The sequence below is a fragment of the Panthera uncia genome, chromosome D2 (assembly GCF_023721935.1).
Source record: "Panthera uncia isolate 11264 chromosome D2, Puncia_PCG_1.0, whole genome shotgun sequence".
NCBI classification, from domain to species: domain Eukaryota; kingdom Metazoa; phylum Chordata; class Mammalia; order Carnivora; family Felidae; genus Panthera; species Panthera uncia.
In genome coordinates, this window is record NC_064818.1 from 78,035,399 (window position 1) to 78,048,778 (window position 13,380).

Below are 13,380 nucleotides of genomic sequence, written 5' to 3' on the forward strand. Positions count from 1 at the left end.
GGGGGGGAGGGAGGGACAAGGAAGGTGTCCCTTTCCAAACGAGGAAGCCCGCGTGGGGGCGACTTGGTGGCGGAGGTTTAAGGAGGTCATTCTACAGGACGGCCGCAGGGTGATCGGCAGCTGGCCGTCCCTCCTGGCCCCCTCCTTCCACGTCCCCGCTTGGATGCGGCGAAGCAGGAACCCCAGCCACACCCCGCCAGGGGAGGCAGGTGACCTAAGGTGACACACCGGAGGCGGGTGTGGCAGTGGCCTACGAGACCCCCCGATGCACCTGAAATACGGGACCACGGGCCCCCACGCAGGGCGGCTGGGGGCTCACACCCAACAGTGAGGCCCCCACCCTTCCCCCACCTCACGGGCCCCCAGCCCCCTGCTTTACTTCCACGTCCTGACACACTTTGCTTCTAGATGGGGTTTCCCGGCTGCGGCTCTGGGGGCCGGAGAGCAGCCCGCCCAGATTTCACCGGGGGCGCTGCTACCTGTGCGTGACTTCCCTGACCCTCACCTTTTCCCGGGCTTCTACCTAGGCCGTGAGGTGTCGTGAAGTCTCTACAAGACTGGAGGACTTCACTCCGTTCCTGACTTGGTCAAGACGGAGCCCTGCAGGAGGAAGGGCCAATGGCCTCGGCCTTAAAAAAGCATGCAGATGTCGTCGCCACTGGCTGGCTGGCCCTTCCAGTTTTTGTGCAACTTCCCGACCTGGTGGCTGTCCTCGAGCACCGTGCCACCACCAGCCCGGGCTGGGGCCACGCCGGGGACCTGCCCGCCGCACGCTCCAGGTTCTGCTGCGGCTTCTCAGCCGAGCCCCAGGCAGGCGAAGGCTTTCGGCCCCCAGGGGCAGCCGTGGCAGTCAGGCCGCCTACCTCTGCGCCCCCTCCCACCCCCTCCCAAAGCTGCAGTTCTGGAAGGCGGCAAGGAGACGTCACAATCAGAGTGCATGGAGAATGTGGCAGGTGCTGGATTATAGTCCGGGGCACACGGGGCTCAAACCATGGGACTCGATATACTGAAAGGGTCTTCAAAGGATGGGCAGCCTTCGAAGGGCTCGGCCAAAGAAACGACCCCAGGAAGAGCTTGGGGCCCGTGGCTGCTACCACGGGGCTGGGCCGCTGCGGGGGTGAAGGATGTGTGACGGGGGCGCCTGGGGGGCTCCGTCGGTTGATCTGACTCTTGATTTTGGCTCAGGTCACGATCCCGTGGTTCGTGAGTTTGAGCTCCGCGTCGGGCTCCATGCAGACAGTGCGGGGCCTGCTTGGGATTCTCTCTCTCCTCCTCTGCCCCTCCCCCACTTGCACATCCCCCTCTCTCAAAATAAATAAACTTAGAAAAAAACCAGAAGAATGCCCAACGTTCTAAGTAAGAACCACGTCCAAGAGCCACTTGGCAGAACGGGAGGCCTCCGGGCACCAGCAGAGGGCGCTGCGGGCCTCACACTCCGCATGTGCGTCTCCTGCGGTCCTTTGTAGGAAAGTACGCCAGCCTCCGTCGTACGTAGTTTTAGGATTCCTGCGTGAGTGTGATCACCCCCGACACCTGGGTTCTTAGACCCCGGGAGTTAGAAAGATGTGCACCCCCTGAAGAAACCCAGCTCCTTCTGCCTTGTTCAAGCTGGCACCCGGGCCGTCCCAGCAGTCCTGACCCTCGGTCTTCCGGAAACAGAGCCCTGAGCTAAGGAGGAGTGACGGTTTGGGGAGCCCTCTGGAAGCCAGCCCAGCACTCACTACCCGGGCCGTGCTTCTCATGCCTCCTTTGCGTCCTAAGAGGCAGCCCCGTGTCTCGCTTCCTTCCCGAGGTAGACTGGGACACTGAGGCAGGGAGGTCGGTTCATCTCCTCAACCACGGAATGGCCATGCGGTGGGGAGGAGACTCAGCAAACACAAGCAAGCACCCCCGCCCCCCTGCCGTGCGCAGCGTGGGACCCACCCGAGCCCCTGGGTTGCTGACGCTGCATCATCAGGCTGCTTCCTGTCACAGCCCACCTGGTCCTTGATAACCTGCCCCAAATACGCCCCGGGCCACCGGCTGTCGCCAGGAAGACCTCTTCCTGCCCCCCTGACCCCAGGTGAACTTTCTAAGCTGGTGACCTGACCGTGCCACCCATGCCACCGTCTGGCTCAAGATCCTTCAGGGACGCCCTGCTGTCACCCCGGCCTGGTGCGCGGGGAACCCGTCCGCTTGGCTCAGACTCGGCTCAGCCCCTCCTGCCGCCCACCCAGCCACGGCAGACACAGCCGCCCAGACGGGGGAGCTCCCTCATCGGTCTCGCCCTCACCGGCTCCCGGGGGACCGGCCACGGTGGGCGGGGACGGGGCTGGGCAGCGCCACGTACCGAAGCCGATGAGGCCCAGCGTCTCCCCGCGGATGCGGGCTGCTCCCGAGGCGACCTCCCGGATCTGCTCGACGCTCTGGACCCGCGTGCCCTCCCGCAGCGCCTGGTACAGCCACGTGTTCCTCCGGTACAGGTTGAGGATGTGGCAGATAGTGGAGTCGGCCGTCTCTTCCACCGCCGCCGACGGGATGTTGCACACGGCGATCCCTGGGGAGGACAGGGCCGGGCCCGGTTCTGTGGGGGGGCTCCGGGACTGCGGGGCACCCGGCTGAGGGGCGGGGGCGGCAGGCAGAGCCGGCCTGTCCGGCCACAGACTGTGACCCCAGGCAGGGCCGGGTCTCTGAGGCCTGCCTGTCGCCTCAGGGATGCTGACCCCCCCCCCCCCCGCTCTGACGCTCAGGGGCCTTCAGCCCCCAGGCTTGGCTCACCCCCAGGTCCCCTACCCGTCCCACGTCCGGCCCACCCTGTGCTTCTAGACCCCGTGTTTCTGGGAAGCAAGCAGTGGGCAGCTGGTGAGGGCGGGCCCACAGGCCCTGTGGCCGAGAGCCTGAAAGAACCACCCGAAGTCTTGGGCAGGAAGCGCCGGGAAACAGGACCCAGGGCCATCCGTGACGAGCACCCCCATTCTAGCAGCTGTGTTTCCACCCCATGAGGGCTGCCCAGAGGTCCAGGGTCTCGGCGACGCCCTCAGGAAGACAGCTCAGAGGATGAAAGCACCCACGAGCACATCATTCTACCTGGCCCATCTGGTCACGGCCACCTGCCGGGGGACAAAGTGTCTGACATCCCGGCTGACCAACCTTCCCCAGGCTGGAGGTCAGTCGTCTTGTGGAACAGCCACGGTGCGGCCTACGCTTCACTTGAAATAGCCGGGCCTAGAATTCGGGCAGCGCTGGAAGCCATGGTTTATCAGTCTGGACAGATGGAGGCAGATGCCAGGATTTAAGGGAATCTTCTGGCATTTGGGCTGGTTTTCATTCCTCTGAGGAACCTGAAGTGTTCCGGCCAAAGCCCAGCAGGACAAGAGCTGAGCGCGGACCCTGACCCCCCTCCCCTGCCTGAGCCCCGAGAATGGCTGTACCCTGGGAGGGGATGTCCCAGAGAGAGGTCCCCAAGAGACAAAGGACTGTCCAGCCCTGAGGGCAACGGCACCTTCCTCCAAAAACTCTAAAGCCTCGCCAGCCCTCTAGAGGTGCCGACTTTCTAAACCATCGGCAGGTCGGTGGGTGTGGTCGAGTCGGGGCAATTCTCCAAAGGCTTTTAGGACAAGCTTCTAACGCCCACAGGGCAGGAGTGGCAGCTGCCTGACCCCAAGAGCTGAGCTGCTTTTTCAGTCCATGTTTTCACTCTCCACGGTCACCCCTCCAGAACGAGAGATAAAGGAGTTTGCTAGAAAGGCACACCAGGTGAGAGCCTGCGGGCTCCATGCCCTGGGGCCTCCAGCAACCTCCCACCTCCACCAGTCCAGGCCCAGGCAGGTGCCACCTTTGTTTCCTGAGCATCGCCCTGCTCTCAACCCAGACCATCTCAGGGCCTCCAGTGTGGCGGTCTGGTCCCCAGACGGCTCCAGTGTGCCCCGGGAAGGGAGCGCCCGCCCAGCAATGCCCCACCGCAGGCCCGACCCAGGACAACCCGCAGCCACGGGCCATTCTGTCCTCATCTGCAGAAGGTCTGGGCACAGAATGACCTGGGAAGTGCAATCTGCAGACAGGACAGAGGCCCAGAGGTGTCCTGGGCAGCTCCCGCATCAGACCGCATCAGGATCAATGAAAACACCAGGGCCCACATCCTTTAACGTTGTTCAAAACCGCAGGCCCCTGGGAACACCACCTCCCGGGGCCAGTGCGGACGTGTGGCCGGGTGAGGTGAGCACCTCTGGTTTTAGGGAGATGAGGGTCCCCCCCCAGGACCTGCCCGGCTGCGCGGTGGCATTTGCCGAGGGGAGGGGTGGCAAGTTTTGCTCAGGAGAACTTCCCGTATCTCGCTGGAGAGAAGTGGCTGGTTCCCGTCGAGGAAACTCAACACGAACATTTCCCTCGAACCCAGGAGGCTGTGGCTGCCAGGAGCGGTTGGCGGGGGGGCCGGGGGGGCCGGGGGGGGGGGGGAGAAACACTGCAGAAATGGGAAGGCGTGCACAGGTACGCGCATCTGAGGACCCCCAGCCCATTAAACCACATTCTCCGTCGCTGTTTGAACTTGGGATTTCAGCTCTACCAAGAGCAGAGAATGAGTCTGGAATGTGAGGTCACCCCTTCCAGAGGGGTGCTGAGAGGAGCGGGGACCCAGGAAAGCCAGCGTCATCTCCCAAGCCACCTGCCACCCCGCCCCCACTTCCAGGAGGGGGCAGGGGAAGGAGGCAGGTGTTGGGGAATGACCACCTCTCGCCTGTTCCTCTCGGGTTCACCTGCGGGGCAACCCCACCTGCCACACGCACGTTCCCAGAGCACCTGGAACCACTACACAGTGGCACGGCAGGCTCAGCGCCAGACAGGCTCCGCCACGGCCAGGCTCCCTCTCCCCAGTTCACCCTGCGGCTCAGGTATCGGGGTGCTCCCCAGTTCAGGGGAGGGAGCTAACCATTCAGAGAAACCGGGGACCTTCACTCAGAGGTCCGGGCTGGGACCTTGGGAGAGGAGGCTGGGGCCCGCTGGGGTTCCCGGGGCTGAAAAGGCAGCAGGTGGGCACCTGAGCCGAAGCCAGGGCTGCGGGACGCCTGCTGCACGTGCCGGCACGTCCCTGGGGCCCACAGGGTCCTCAGAGGGCGCCGAGAGGCTGACTTGGGTGGGGGTGGGGAGGAAGACGGACCCCTGGCCCGTAGACGGCCCACCAGGGCCTCAGCACAGCCAAGGGCTGGGGGACTGGGAAGGCCTGGGTTCCTAGATTAGCAGCCTTGTGGCCTCGGGGCACCCTACTCCTCACCAGGCACAGCACCGGCCCTCGCACCCAGGAGCAGATCCGGCGTATTTCAAACACACAGCAAGGACAGTGACCAGGGAGCTGATGTAGAGGGACCTTGGAGCCTCCCAAAGAGAGCAGGACAGCCCGGGGATGCTTACTATCAATGCTCTGCAAACACCCGACGCATACGGAGTCCACACCAGGTGCTGGGACAGGGAGGCCACGGTGCCACGGGCCTGCCCCGGGGCGTCCACCTCCCGCCTCTGCCCTTCTGTGGTAACCCCCAGCGACAGGGCTGGACAGGAGGTGCCGGCGTCTGTGTGGACAGCAGCCTCTGGGAGGAGGAGGGTGGGGGGGCTCCCTGCCACGACCCGGGGGGAGCCCCGCGCCCCCCCCCCACTCCCCGAGCCCTGAGCCGCGCTCCCGGCACTGCTATTTCAGGATGACGGGTCCGCGCTGGCCAACACGGACCTGTGGCCACATACACACACGGTCCCCTCTGCGGCGAAGGGCTCCCAGCTCGTCTGGCTTCAGGTCCCTCACTTGCGAAGGCCGAGGCGAGCACGGCCACCAGGCGGGGCCGCCTGGCAAGGTCACCTCCCTGCGGCCAGAGCGGCAGGCGTGCGGACCCAGCCCCGGGCACTCACCGAGCTCACCGGCAGCCTTGATGTCAACGTTGTCGTAGCCGCTGCCTATCCGCACGATCACCCTCAGGGCCTTGAACTTCTCCAGGTCCTCCCTGGTGAGGGTGATGGTGTGGTACATCATGGCACCAACAGCTTCGTTTAACACCTGTGATGGGGGAAGCAGAACGCGGGCTGGAGCCTCGCCCCGTGTCCCCCATCGCCCTCGAGCCCGCAGCCGAGAACTTCAGCAGGGAAGCGACCGGCTGAGCGGCCCGTGGTTGTGCCGGGACTCTGCCGGTGACAACGGGGGGGAGGGGAAGGAAGGCAGATGTGGAGGTGGCGTCTGGGTGTGGGGTGGTGGGCGGGAGGGTCTAGGCAGGGGAGACCCAAGGGTGGGGGCAGGAAGGGCACCGTCAGGATGGCAGCACCAGTGGCTGCCCCTGGCCTGGGGGCGGGGGGTGGGGATGGGGGGCGCCCACCTTCTCGTGGATCTCCTGAGTGGACTGTGCGTCACAGAAGGCCACGGTGGCCAGGTCCTTCAGGATGGGCATCTCCACGGTGCAGTCTCTCCCATCGAGCAGCGCCACCAGGGGGCGGGGGTGCAGGGGGCCGTTCATGATCTGGGGGCGGATGCCTGTGAGGACGGCAGGATGATGCGGCAGGTGGGCAGGGTGGCCTGTCCTCCACAGGTGGCTCTGCTCCGCCCCCACTCACACCTGTTGGCTCCACCCCTACCCACCTCCATCAGGTGCGGGGGGGGGGGGGGGGGGGGCGGGGCACAGCTCCCTCCCTACTCCCTGGGCCCCCGGGGGGTTCAAAGACTGCGGACTACTTGGGAGTCACTGGGGAAGATTCCAGGAGGAGCCAAGGAGACCCAGAGAGAACGTGTGTCTGCCGGGTCTGTCCGGGTGGGGGTCCGAGGGGGACCCGGGTCTCGGTGAGCCATCTCCAATGCTGTGCACACGAACCACCGTGGTTCCTAACTCCACCGCCACATGGCATCAGGCCAACAAGACACAACTGCCCCCTGCACCTGCCGAGGCCTGCGGGGGGTGGGGGTGGGGGGCTCCCCTCTGCTTCCCTGCCCCCACCTGCCCCCACTGTCCTAAACAAACAAGAGGGACATGTCATGGCTCCTGAGGAAATCCCTGGTAGAAACAGGCACCCTGGGCTCAGCTCACGACCCCTCTTCACCTGGGCCAGGTGGCGGGAGTCGTGCATGAGGGCGCACAGCTCTCTGGGGACTCGGGAGAGCAGAGAATTTCCCCGAGGACAGCAAAGCGAGCAGCCCCTCCTCGGTCGGGTACCAGCATGTCAGAGAGGTCATGTGTCCTGCTGCCGTCAGACCAGGGACACCTGTCCCCACAGCTTGGGGGGTGGGGGCCAGGAGGCAGGCGGGGCCAGTTCTCCCTACACGCTGCCGAAGTGCAGGCTGTCCCCCTGCTCCAGGCCGGCCAGCTGGCTCAACGGGGCAGAGCAACACCCCCAACCCAATCGAGAGAGGAGTGGAAGCCTGAGGTAGGCGCCCGAGGCTGCGTGTGAGCCCCGGCACGTCCTCCCCGGTGATGCAGGAGCAGCATTTTCTCCAACAAAACCATTCCCTTCAAATCCACGTGCTGGCAAGTCTTGGGCCTCGTGCCCTCCCGCCCCGCCACCCCCACCCGCCCCGCGGGACCCAGATGGCCAAGGTGGAACGACTCCCGCTTTCTCGACACATCACATGTGGGCTGTCACAGGCTACAAGTAAAAAGGAGAAAGCTTCCCACACGTCTTCTGCCTTCAGATGTCGGGACAGGCTTGGACAGTGACCGGCGTGTCAAGGCCGGGCTCAGTCTGTCTCGTTTCCTTCTTGCACAGAACGTACTTGTGCCGGCTCACGGGGCCTGCTGGGCATGGCTGGGCTCCTGGAGCCCCTGCCAGGAGCATGTGATGTTCCGGCCCTGGTGGCCTTTGTGTGACCACGGGGCATGGGGTGAAGGCTCCGGCAGAGGCTTGCACAGGCTGCGCTCAGCTGTGTGGTCTCCCGAAAGGTTCCTCTCCTGCCAGCCCTGCAAAGGCCGCTGGGGGTGCCGGTCGGGGCCCCAGACACGCGAAGCCCCTGCGTGACCAGAGGGCTCATCACGCAACGCGACACACTTATGTCAGAAGCTGAAAGCGAAATCCCCACCTGGAGCCGTGTCCACGTTCCCACCAGCACGTGGAGGTGGGGAGGGTGTCCCCGTGGTGCCCACATGACCGCTGCAGTGGCCTCTCTGCCCCGGGAGAGCACTCCCACGCCACAGCTGCGGCCTCCTGGGACAATCACCTCATTGAACGAGGAGCAGAGAAAAGGCTTTTGTCCTGGCCTCAGAAGGGGCCAGGGCGCAGGATTCCTCTGGGCAGCGCTTTCTCCATCCTGGGCCGGGATGCACCCAGTGATCCAGTCCCTCCCAGTCTGCGGGTGCCAACAACACTCCTGCCTAACCCACGACGTGGCTCCCCAGCGCAGGGCAGTGAAGTGAATCGAGCCCAACAGCCTCGGTACCAGGCAGGAAAACAGGGACTCCCCCCACCCCACGACTTCATCAGACCTAACCCCGCATGGCGGGTGGGGATCAGGGTGCCGAGGCGGTTTGTGGGCAGGGAGGGGTTGGTGAGCCCTCTGCTGGCGTTCTTCTTGGCTCAACTGGCAGGTAAGCCCCACAAGAGGTCAAGAGGAGTGTGTGCAAATGGGAAGAAGGATTCCCCAGAGACCAAGGGTGTCATCTTGAGACAAGCCCCCCGGACCCTGCCCTTTACCCCAACTCTGCAGAAGGAAGTGATGGACGGTAATTCACACGGTGGCCTACACCCTCTCATTTCATCCCTGAGATGGCAGCACCGTCCCCTTTAACAGATGAGAACACTGAGGCACAGAGTGGAAAGCGGCCCCTGGAAAGGGGGCGGGGGGGGGGGGCCTCGACGTGCTCACTAAAAAGCTCCTACCTCTGCCCGTCCTTTTGGCCAACAAAAGGGTGAGACTTTGACCCGTCCTTCTTCCACCAGATTCTTCTGCCTCTCCCCCTACCTGCTGCCAATCCCAGGGGCGGACTCCCATGGACTGGGGGTCTTCCACTGTGTGGTCAGATCGGCCCACCTGTCCCAAGCTGTCCCCCCTACAGGGTGCAGAACACCCTGACTTGCCTCTGAAGGAGCTGGCAAACGTGTTAATCAGACAATGTTTGCAGAGTTCAAGATCATAGTAAGAAACCCAAGTTGTTAATTAAAAAGCAACCACAGGAAGACGCCGGGCAGGCACAAGGCAGGCATCTAGAGCTATCCAAGACATCCGTAGAGGCCGAGGGCCCTCATCACAAGATGTCCATCCACAGCATCAGCGCATGGATCCCGTTACCTGGGCAACACGCTCCAGGTTGCCTAGCGATCGCCCCCCTCCCTGGCTTGGGTCGCCTCCTCTTTGGCGAAACCCACCCTTTGCCCTCGTTCAGGTTGGGCATGCAGAATGCAGCTGAGGCTTGTGCAGGAGACCCAGGGGCTCCCAGCGGAGGCCCGAGGCTCGGATACGGGCTGCAAGTCCTTACGGGAAAGCAGGAAAGGGCAAGGCGCAGGGGGTTGTGCTGGGAACGGATGCTGAGGTGGGGGGTGGGGGGCAGCTGCATGGGAGGCGGGTATGGGTGAGACCCACACGTGTCCTGCGTGAAGTGTGGGGGCCGCGGGAAACCCCACTGCTGAGGAGGAGAGATTGCTGAGCCGGGCCACTGCCAAGATTCACTTCCAATGAGGAAGGGACCATGCCATACATGTTCCCTCAGTCACAGCAGGGACTCGTCGACCCACTCACCAGAGAATCCAGTTTAATTCAAGCCACCCTGCTGCCCAGCACCTGCTGTCCCTACAGTGTTGCTGAAGTTGGGGTAGAGGTTCCCAGAAGACCCCAGAAAATGCCAGCGAAGGGAAGTTGCAGATAGACTTGCCATGTTGCCTCATATTAACCAACGTACTTTTCATTGCTTCTGACATTTTGAGTAATTTTTTTTTTAATTTTTTTTTAACGTTTATTTATTTTTGGGACAGAGGGAGACAGAGCATGAACTGGGGAGGGGCAGAGAGAGAGGGAGACACAGAATCGGAAGCAGGCTCCAGGCTCCGAGCCGTCAGCCCAGAGCCCGACGTGGGGCTCGAACTCACGGACCGTGAGATCGTGACCTGAGCTGAAGTCGGACGCTTAACCGACTGAGCCACCCAGGCGCCCCGTTTGAGTCATTTTTAATATTAGGATGTAATGGACGGGTTGTTGCAAATAACCCATTAAGGGACTAGGGGAAAGGGGGTACCCAGGGGCAAGGGCGAACCCTAGGCCTGGAGGGAGTGCCCCATTTCCTCTACAGCCAGGGGATTTGGAGGGGAGAAAGCCAAGGCACAATGAATGTTTAAGGAAAACTGACTAGAAACGGAGGTCTGTGACCAAAAGCTAGGGTACCGATAAGCAGACACTGCTCAAACCTCCAAAGGTGACATTCAGAAGCTCGCAATGTCACTCTTATTCCCATGTCACGGCCAGGGCAGAGCCACGTATGACCACATCCCGCACCAAGGAACAACACAGAAACAAGGAGAGAGCCCCTCACACAGTCCCAGAGACCCAACAGAGCCCGAGGAAACACCTGCTGAGGAGGATCTGAGGGTCCTGGTGGCCCTCTAGTCAACACGACTACTCCCTTTCTACAAGCTTGTCGTATCTATCTCAGGACAATTCTGGCTGCAGTTGGACACATCGCAAAAAATAGATCACCACACTCCTTTCAACCACTTGGCCAGCATTAACTTTGCAGGGCTGGCTCCCCTGGTGGCAATTACTCGCTGGTTTCAGGCTCGCCTCTGCACAAGCAGGAACGTGTTCATCATCAGGGACGCAGTGCCCCAGCTCGAGGCCAGCTCCAATGGCCGTCCTCGGGCCCGGTATTACTTACAGCAAGAGCTGCATGCAAAAAATTGTGAAATTAGCCATTCGGTGGAAAACGACGACGATGCCAGGGCGCAATGCTGATCGTCTCGGGAAAGACAAGTCCGCTGGCCTCGTGGATTCAGGAGGAGGAGAGGGAGGTCCCCAGGCAGGACACTGGCAGCTCTCTGGCCACCCGACCGGAATAGCACCCGATTTCTTCTAAGGAGCCGCCGCTTTTACGGGTGACACAGGCTGACAGGGTTGCAGTCGGACTAATGGGACCAGCTTCCTAAGCAGAGTGACCGAGGGGAACCAGGCTGATCCTGCCACATGAAACAGTCCTGTGGGGTTTCTGAGACACATTTGCCGGCTCTCCTGGACACGGTGTGAGTTCGGCTGACATGCTTTCTACAGAACCATGCATCGTGTCTGAAGACCCGAGTTGGTTTCTGTTGCTTGCGACTCAAGAACCAAATGCCTGAGGTTTTTTTTGAGTTTGCTATTTTAAGATTTCAAGAAACTCTGCCGTGTTACCCCAAAGCAAAGAGGCCACAACGGACACGTCTCGTCCGGCAGGCAGAGGCCTCTTTCTACAACCGACCGGATTTTGCCAAAGCACCCCTACCCTGTGGCAGTCTGGAAACACCTGTGCTAGGCGGGCCGGGATCTTGGACGACAGTCACGAGTGGACCACCCCACCTGCTCAGGGACAGCCTCTGCTGACCAAGTATGACCACTGAGGGGGAAAGGGCCTGCCAAGCAGCGCAGATTCGGACCCCGATCTTCACCGCTGCTCAGGGGGCCTTGCAGGTGGAACCCAGCTGGGAGCCTTGGGGGGCCGGGAGGCAGTTGCTGGGATTCTCGGGTGCTCTGGCAGCTGATGCTAGAATAAGTACCTGGAAAAAAACTGAGCGATCCATACGGGCCTTAGAAAGATCTGAGACAAAACGCACTGCCCTGCACGCCTAGAGGCCCTGGAGCCAATCAAATAAAGGGGTTGTCAGTTCCTATGGCAAGGCGGTCTGGAAGGTGGGGAGAGGAGACGCGGCCTCACAGAGTCCCAGAGGTCCGCCGTGGGCGGGAGAGGGCACTCAGATCTGGACTTGCAGCCTCTGCAGCCCGGACCACTTCACAAGGGTCTGACCATGTGACCACGTTGCCCACCACCCCAAGAACAGCATCCCCTTAAGTGCGGGTGCCCCCCAATTAAAAAGCCACTTCCTGCCATCTTGCACAAACCAGCCCTCATTGGCTGGGCTCAGCAGTCCCGGTTTCTAGAAGGCCAGACACAGAATCCGATCTCGGGTCTGACAGGGAGCATATTTCACAGGCCTGCATTTCTACAATCTAGAGCTCAAACTCATGACCGGGGCCCAGCTGGGGACCAGATGCTGACTCCGGGTCACAAATGAACCTGCATCTGAAAACTCGGCATTAAACTTGCAGACATGATGCGGCGCCTGGGGGGCTCAGTCGGTCGAGCGTCCGACTTCGGCTCAGGTCAGGACCTCACGACTCGGGAGTTCGAGCCCCGCGTCGGGCTCTGTGCCGACAGCTCGGAGCCCGGAGCCTGCTTCAGATTCTGTGTCTCCCTCTCTCGCTGCCCCTAACCCACACACTGTGTCTGTCTCTCTCAAAAATAAACAAACAAACAAAAAAACTTGCAGACATGGCTGTGCCGGGGGTGGGGGTGGGTCCATCCATTTCCGTGGTGCCCAGGGTTTCGGAACCCGGCCTGGTGATGGAGGTTGTGGCATCTTGGGTCTCGGTGCGAGGTCTCCTTGCTTGTAAACACGTTTACCCGTGGAATAAAAACCGCTCGAAACGGTCAGACACGGGATCTCGACAAGTGTCCTGTGGTTGGCTGCAGTTTGCTCAGAAAGCGGATCTGGAGAGCCAGCAAAGGCACAGTGACCGTCCCCGGAGGCCCAGGGACCCCGCGCACACGGCAGCTATTTTTGCCCTTCACGAGAAGTGACGTGGGAGAAGACGAGGCCGAGAGACCTCAAGGCAGCGAGCGTAGCAAAATGTGTGTTGTTAAGTGTGGCACTATTCTATTTTAAAAAAATATATATATATATATTTTTTTAAACGTGTATTTATTTTTGACAGAGAGAGAGAGAGAGAGAGAGAGCATGAGTGGGGGGAGGGGCAGAGAGAGAGGGAGACACTGAATCGGAAGCAGGCTCCAGGCTCTGAGCTGTCGGCACAGAGCCACACGGGGCTCGAACTCACGGTGTGGGGCTCGAACTCATGAACTGTGAGATCATGACCTGAGCCGAACTTGGACGCTCAACGGTCTGGGCCACCCAGGCACCCCTAGTGTGGCACTATTTTAAAGTTAAAAAAAAAAAAAAAAAAAAAACCCAAAAACCAAAAAACCTGCGGTTAGCGTTAGAAATCTCATCTTTGTTTCCACGTCCCCGCCTTTTCATCTGGCAAACTTGCTTTGTGAGGTGGTGTCCCCAAGCAGCTCTCCCAGGCCGAGTGAGCTGTGTCCGCGTCCTTCCCATGCCCCCGGGGCCGTCTGGGGACACAGTCCAGGCCTGTGTCCCCGTCCCCATCCCCCCAGCAGAGTACCTGATTTTTCTTAGGTTGTCTCT

At 61.5% G+C, this 13,380-nt stretch overlaps 1 protein-coding gene across 4 annotated transcripts in view; it reads right to left on the reverse strand.

Moving 5' to 3' along the window:
- CTBP2 (C-terminal binding protein 2) overlaps nucleotides 1–13,380 on the reverse strand; it is a 159,719-nt gene that overhangs the window by 5,828 nt on the left and 140,511 nt on the right. For all 4 annotated transcript variants that reach the window (XM_049646613.1, XM_049646612.1, XM_049646611.1 and 1 more), the window contains 3 exons: nucleotides 6,333–6,487; nucleotides 5,875–6,019; nucleotides 2,330–2,536 (listed from right to left, as the gene is read on the reverse strand). In XM_049646613.1, coding sequence (XP_049502570.1) covers nucleotides 2,330–2,536; nucleotides 5,875–6,019; nucleotides 6,333–6,487 — 507 coding nt within the window. The remainder of the gene's footprint in view (nucleotides 1–2,329; nucleotides 2,537–5,874; nucleotides 6,020–6,332; nucleotides 6,488–13,380) is intronic.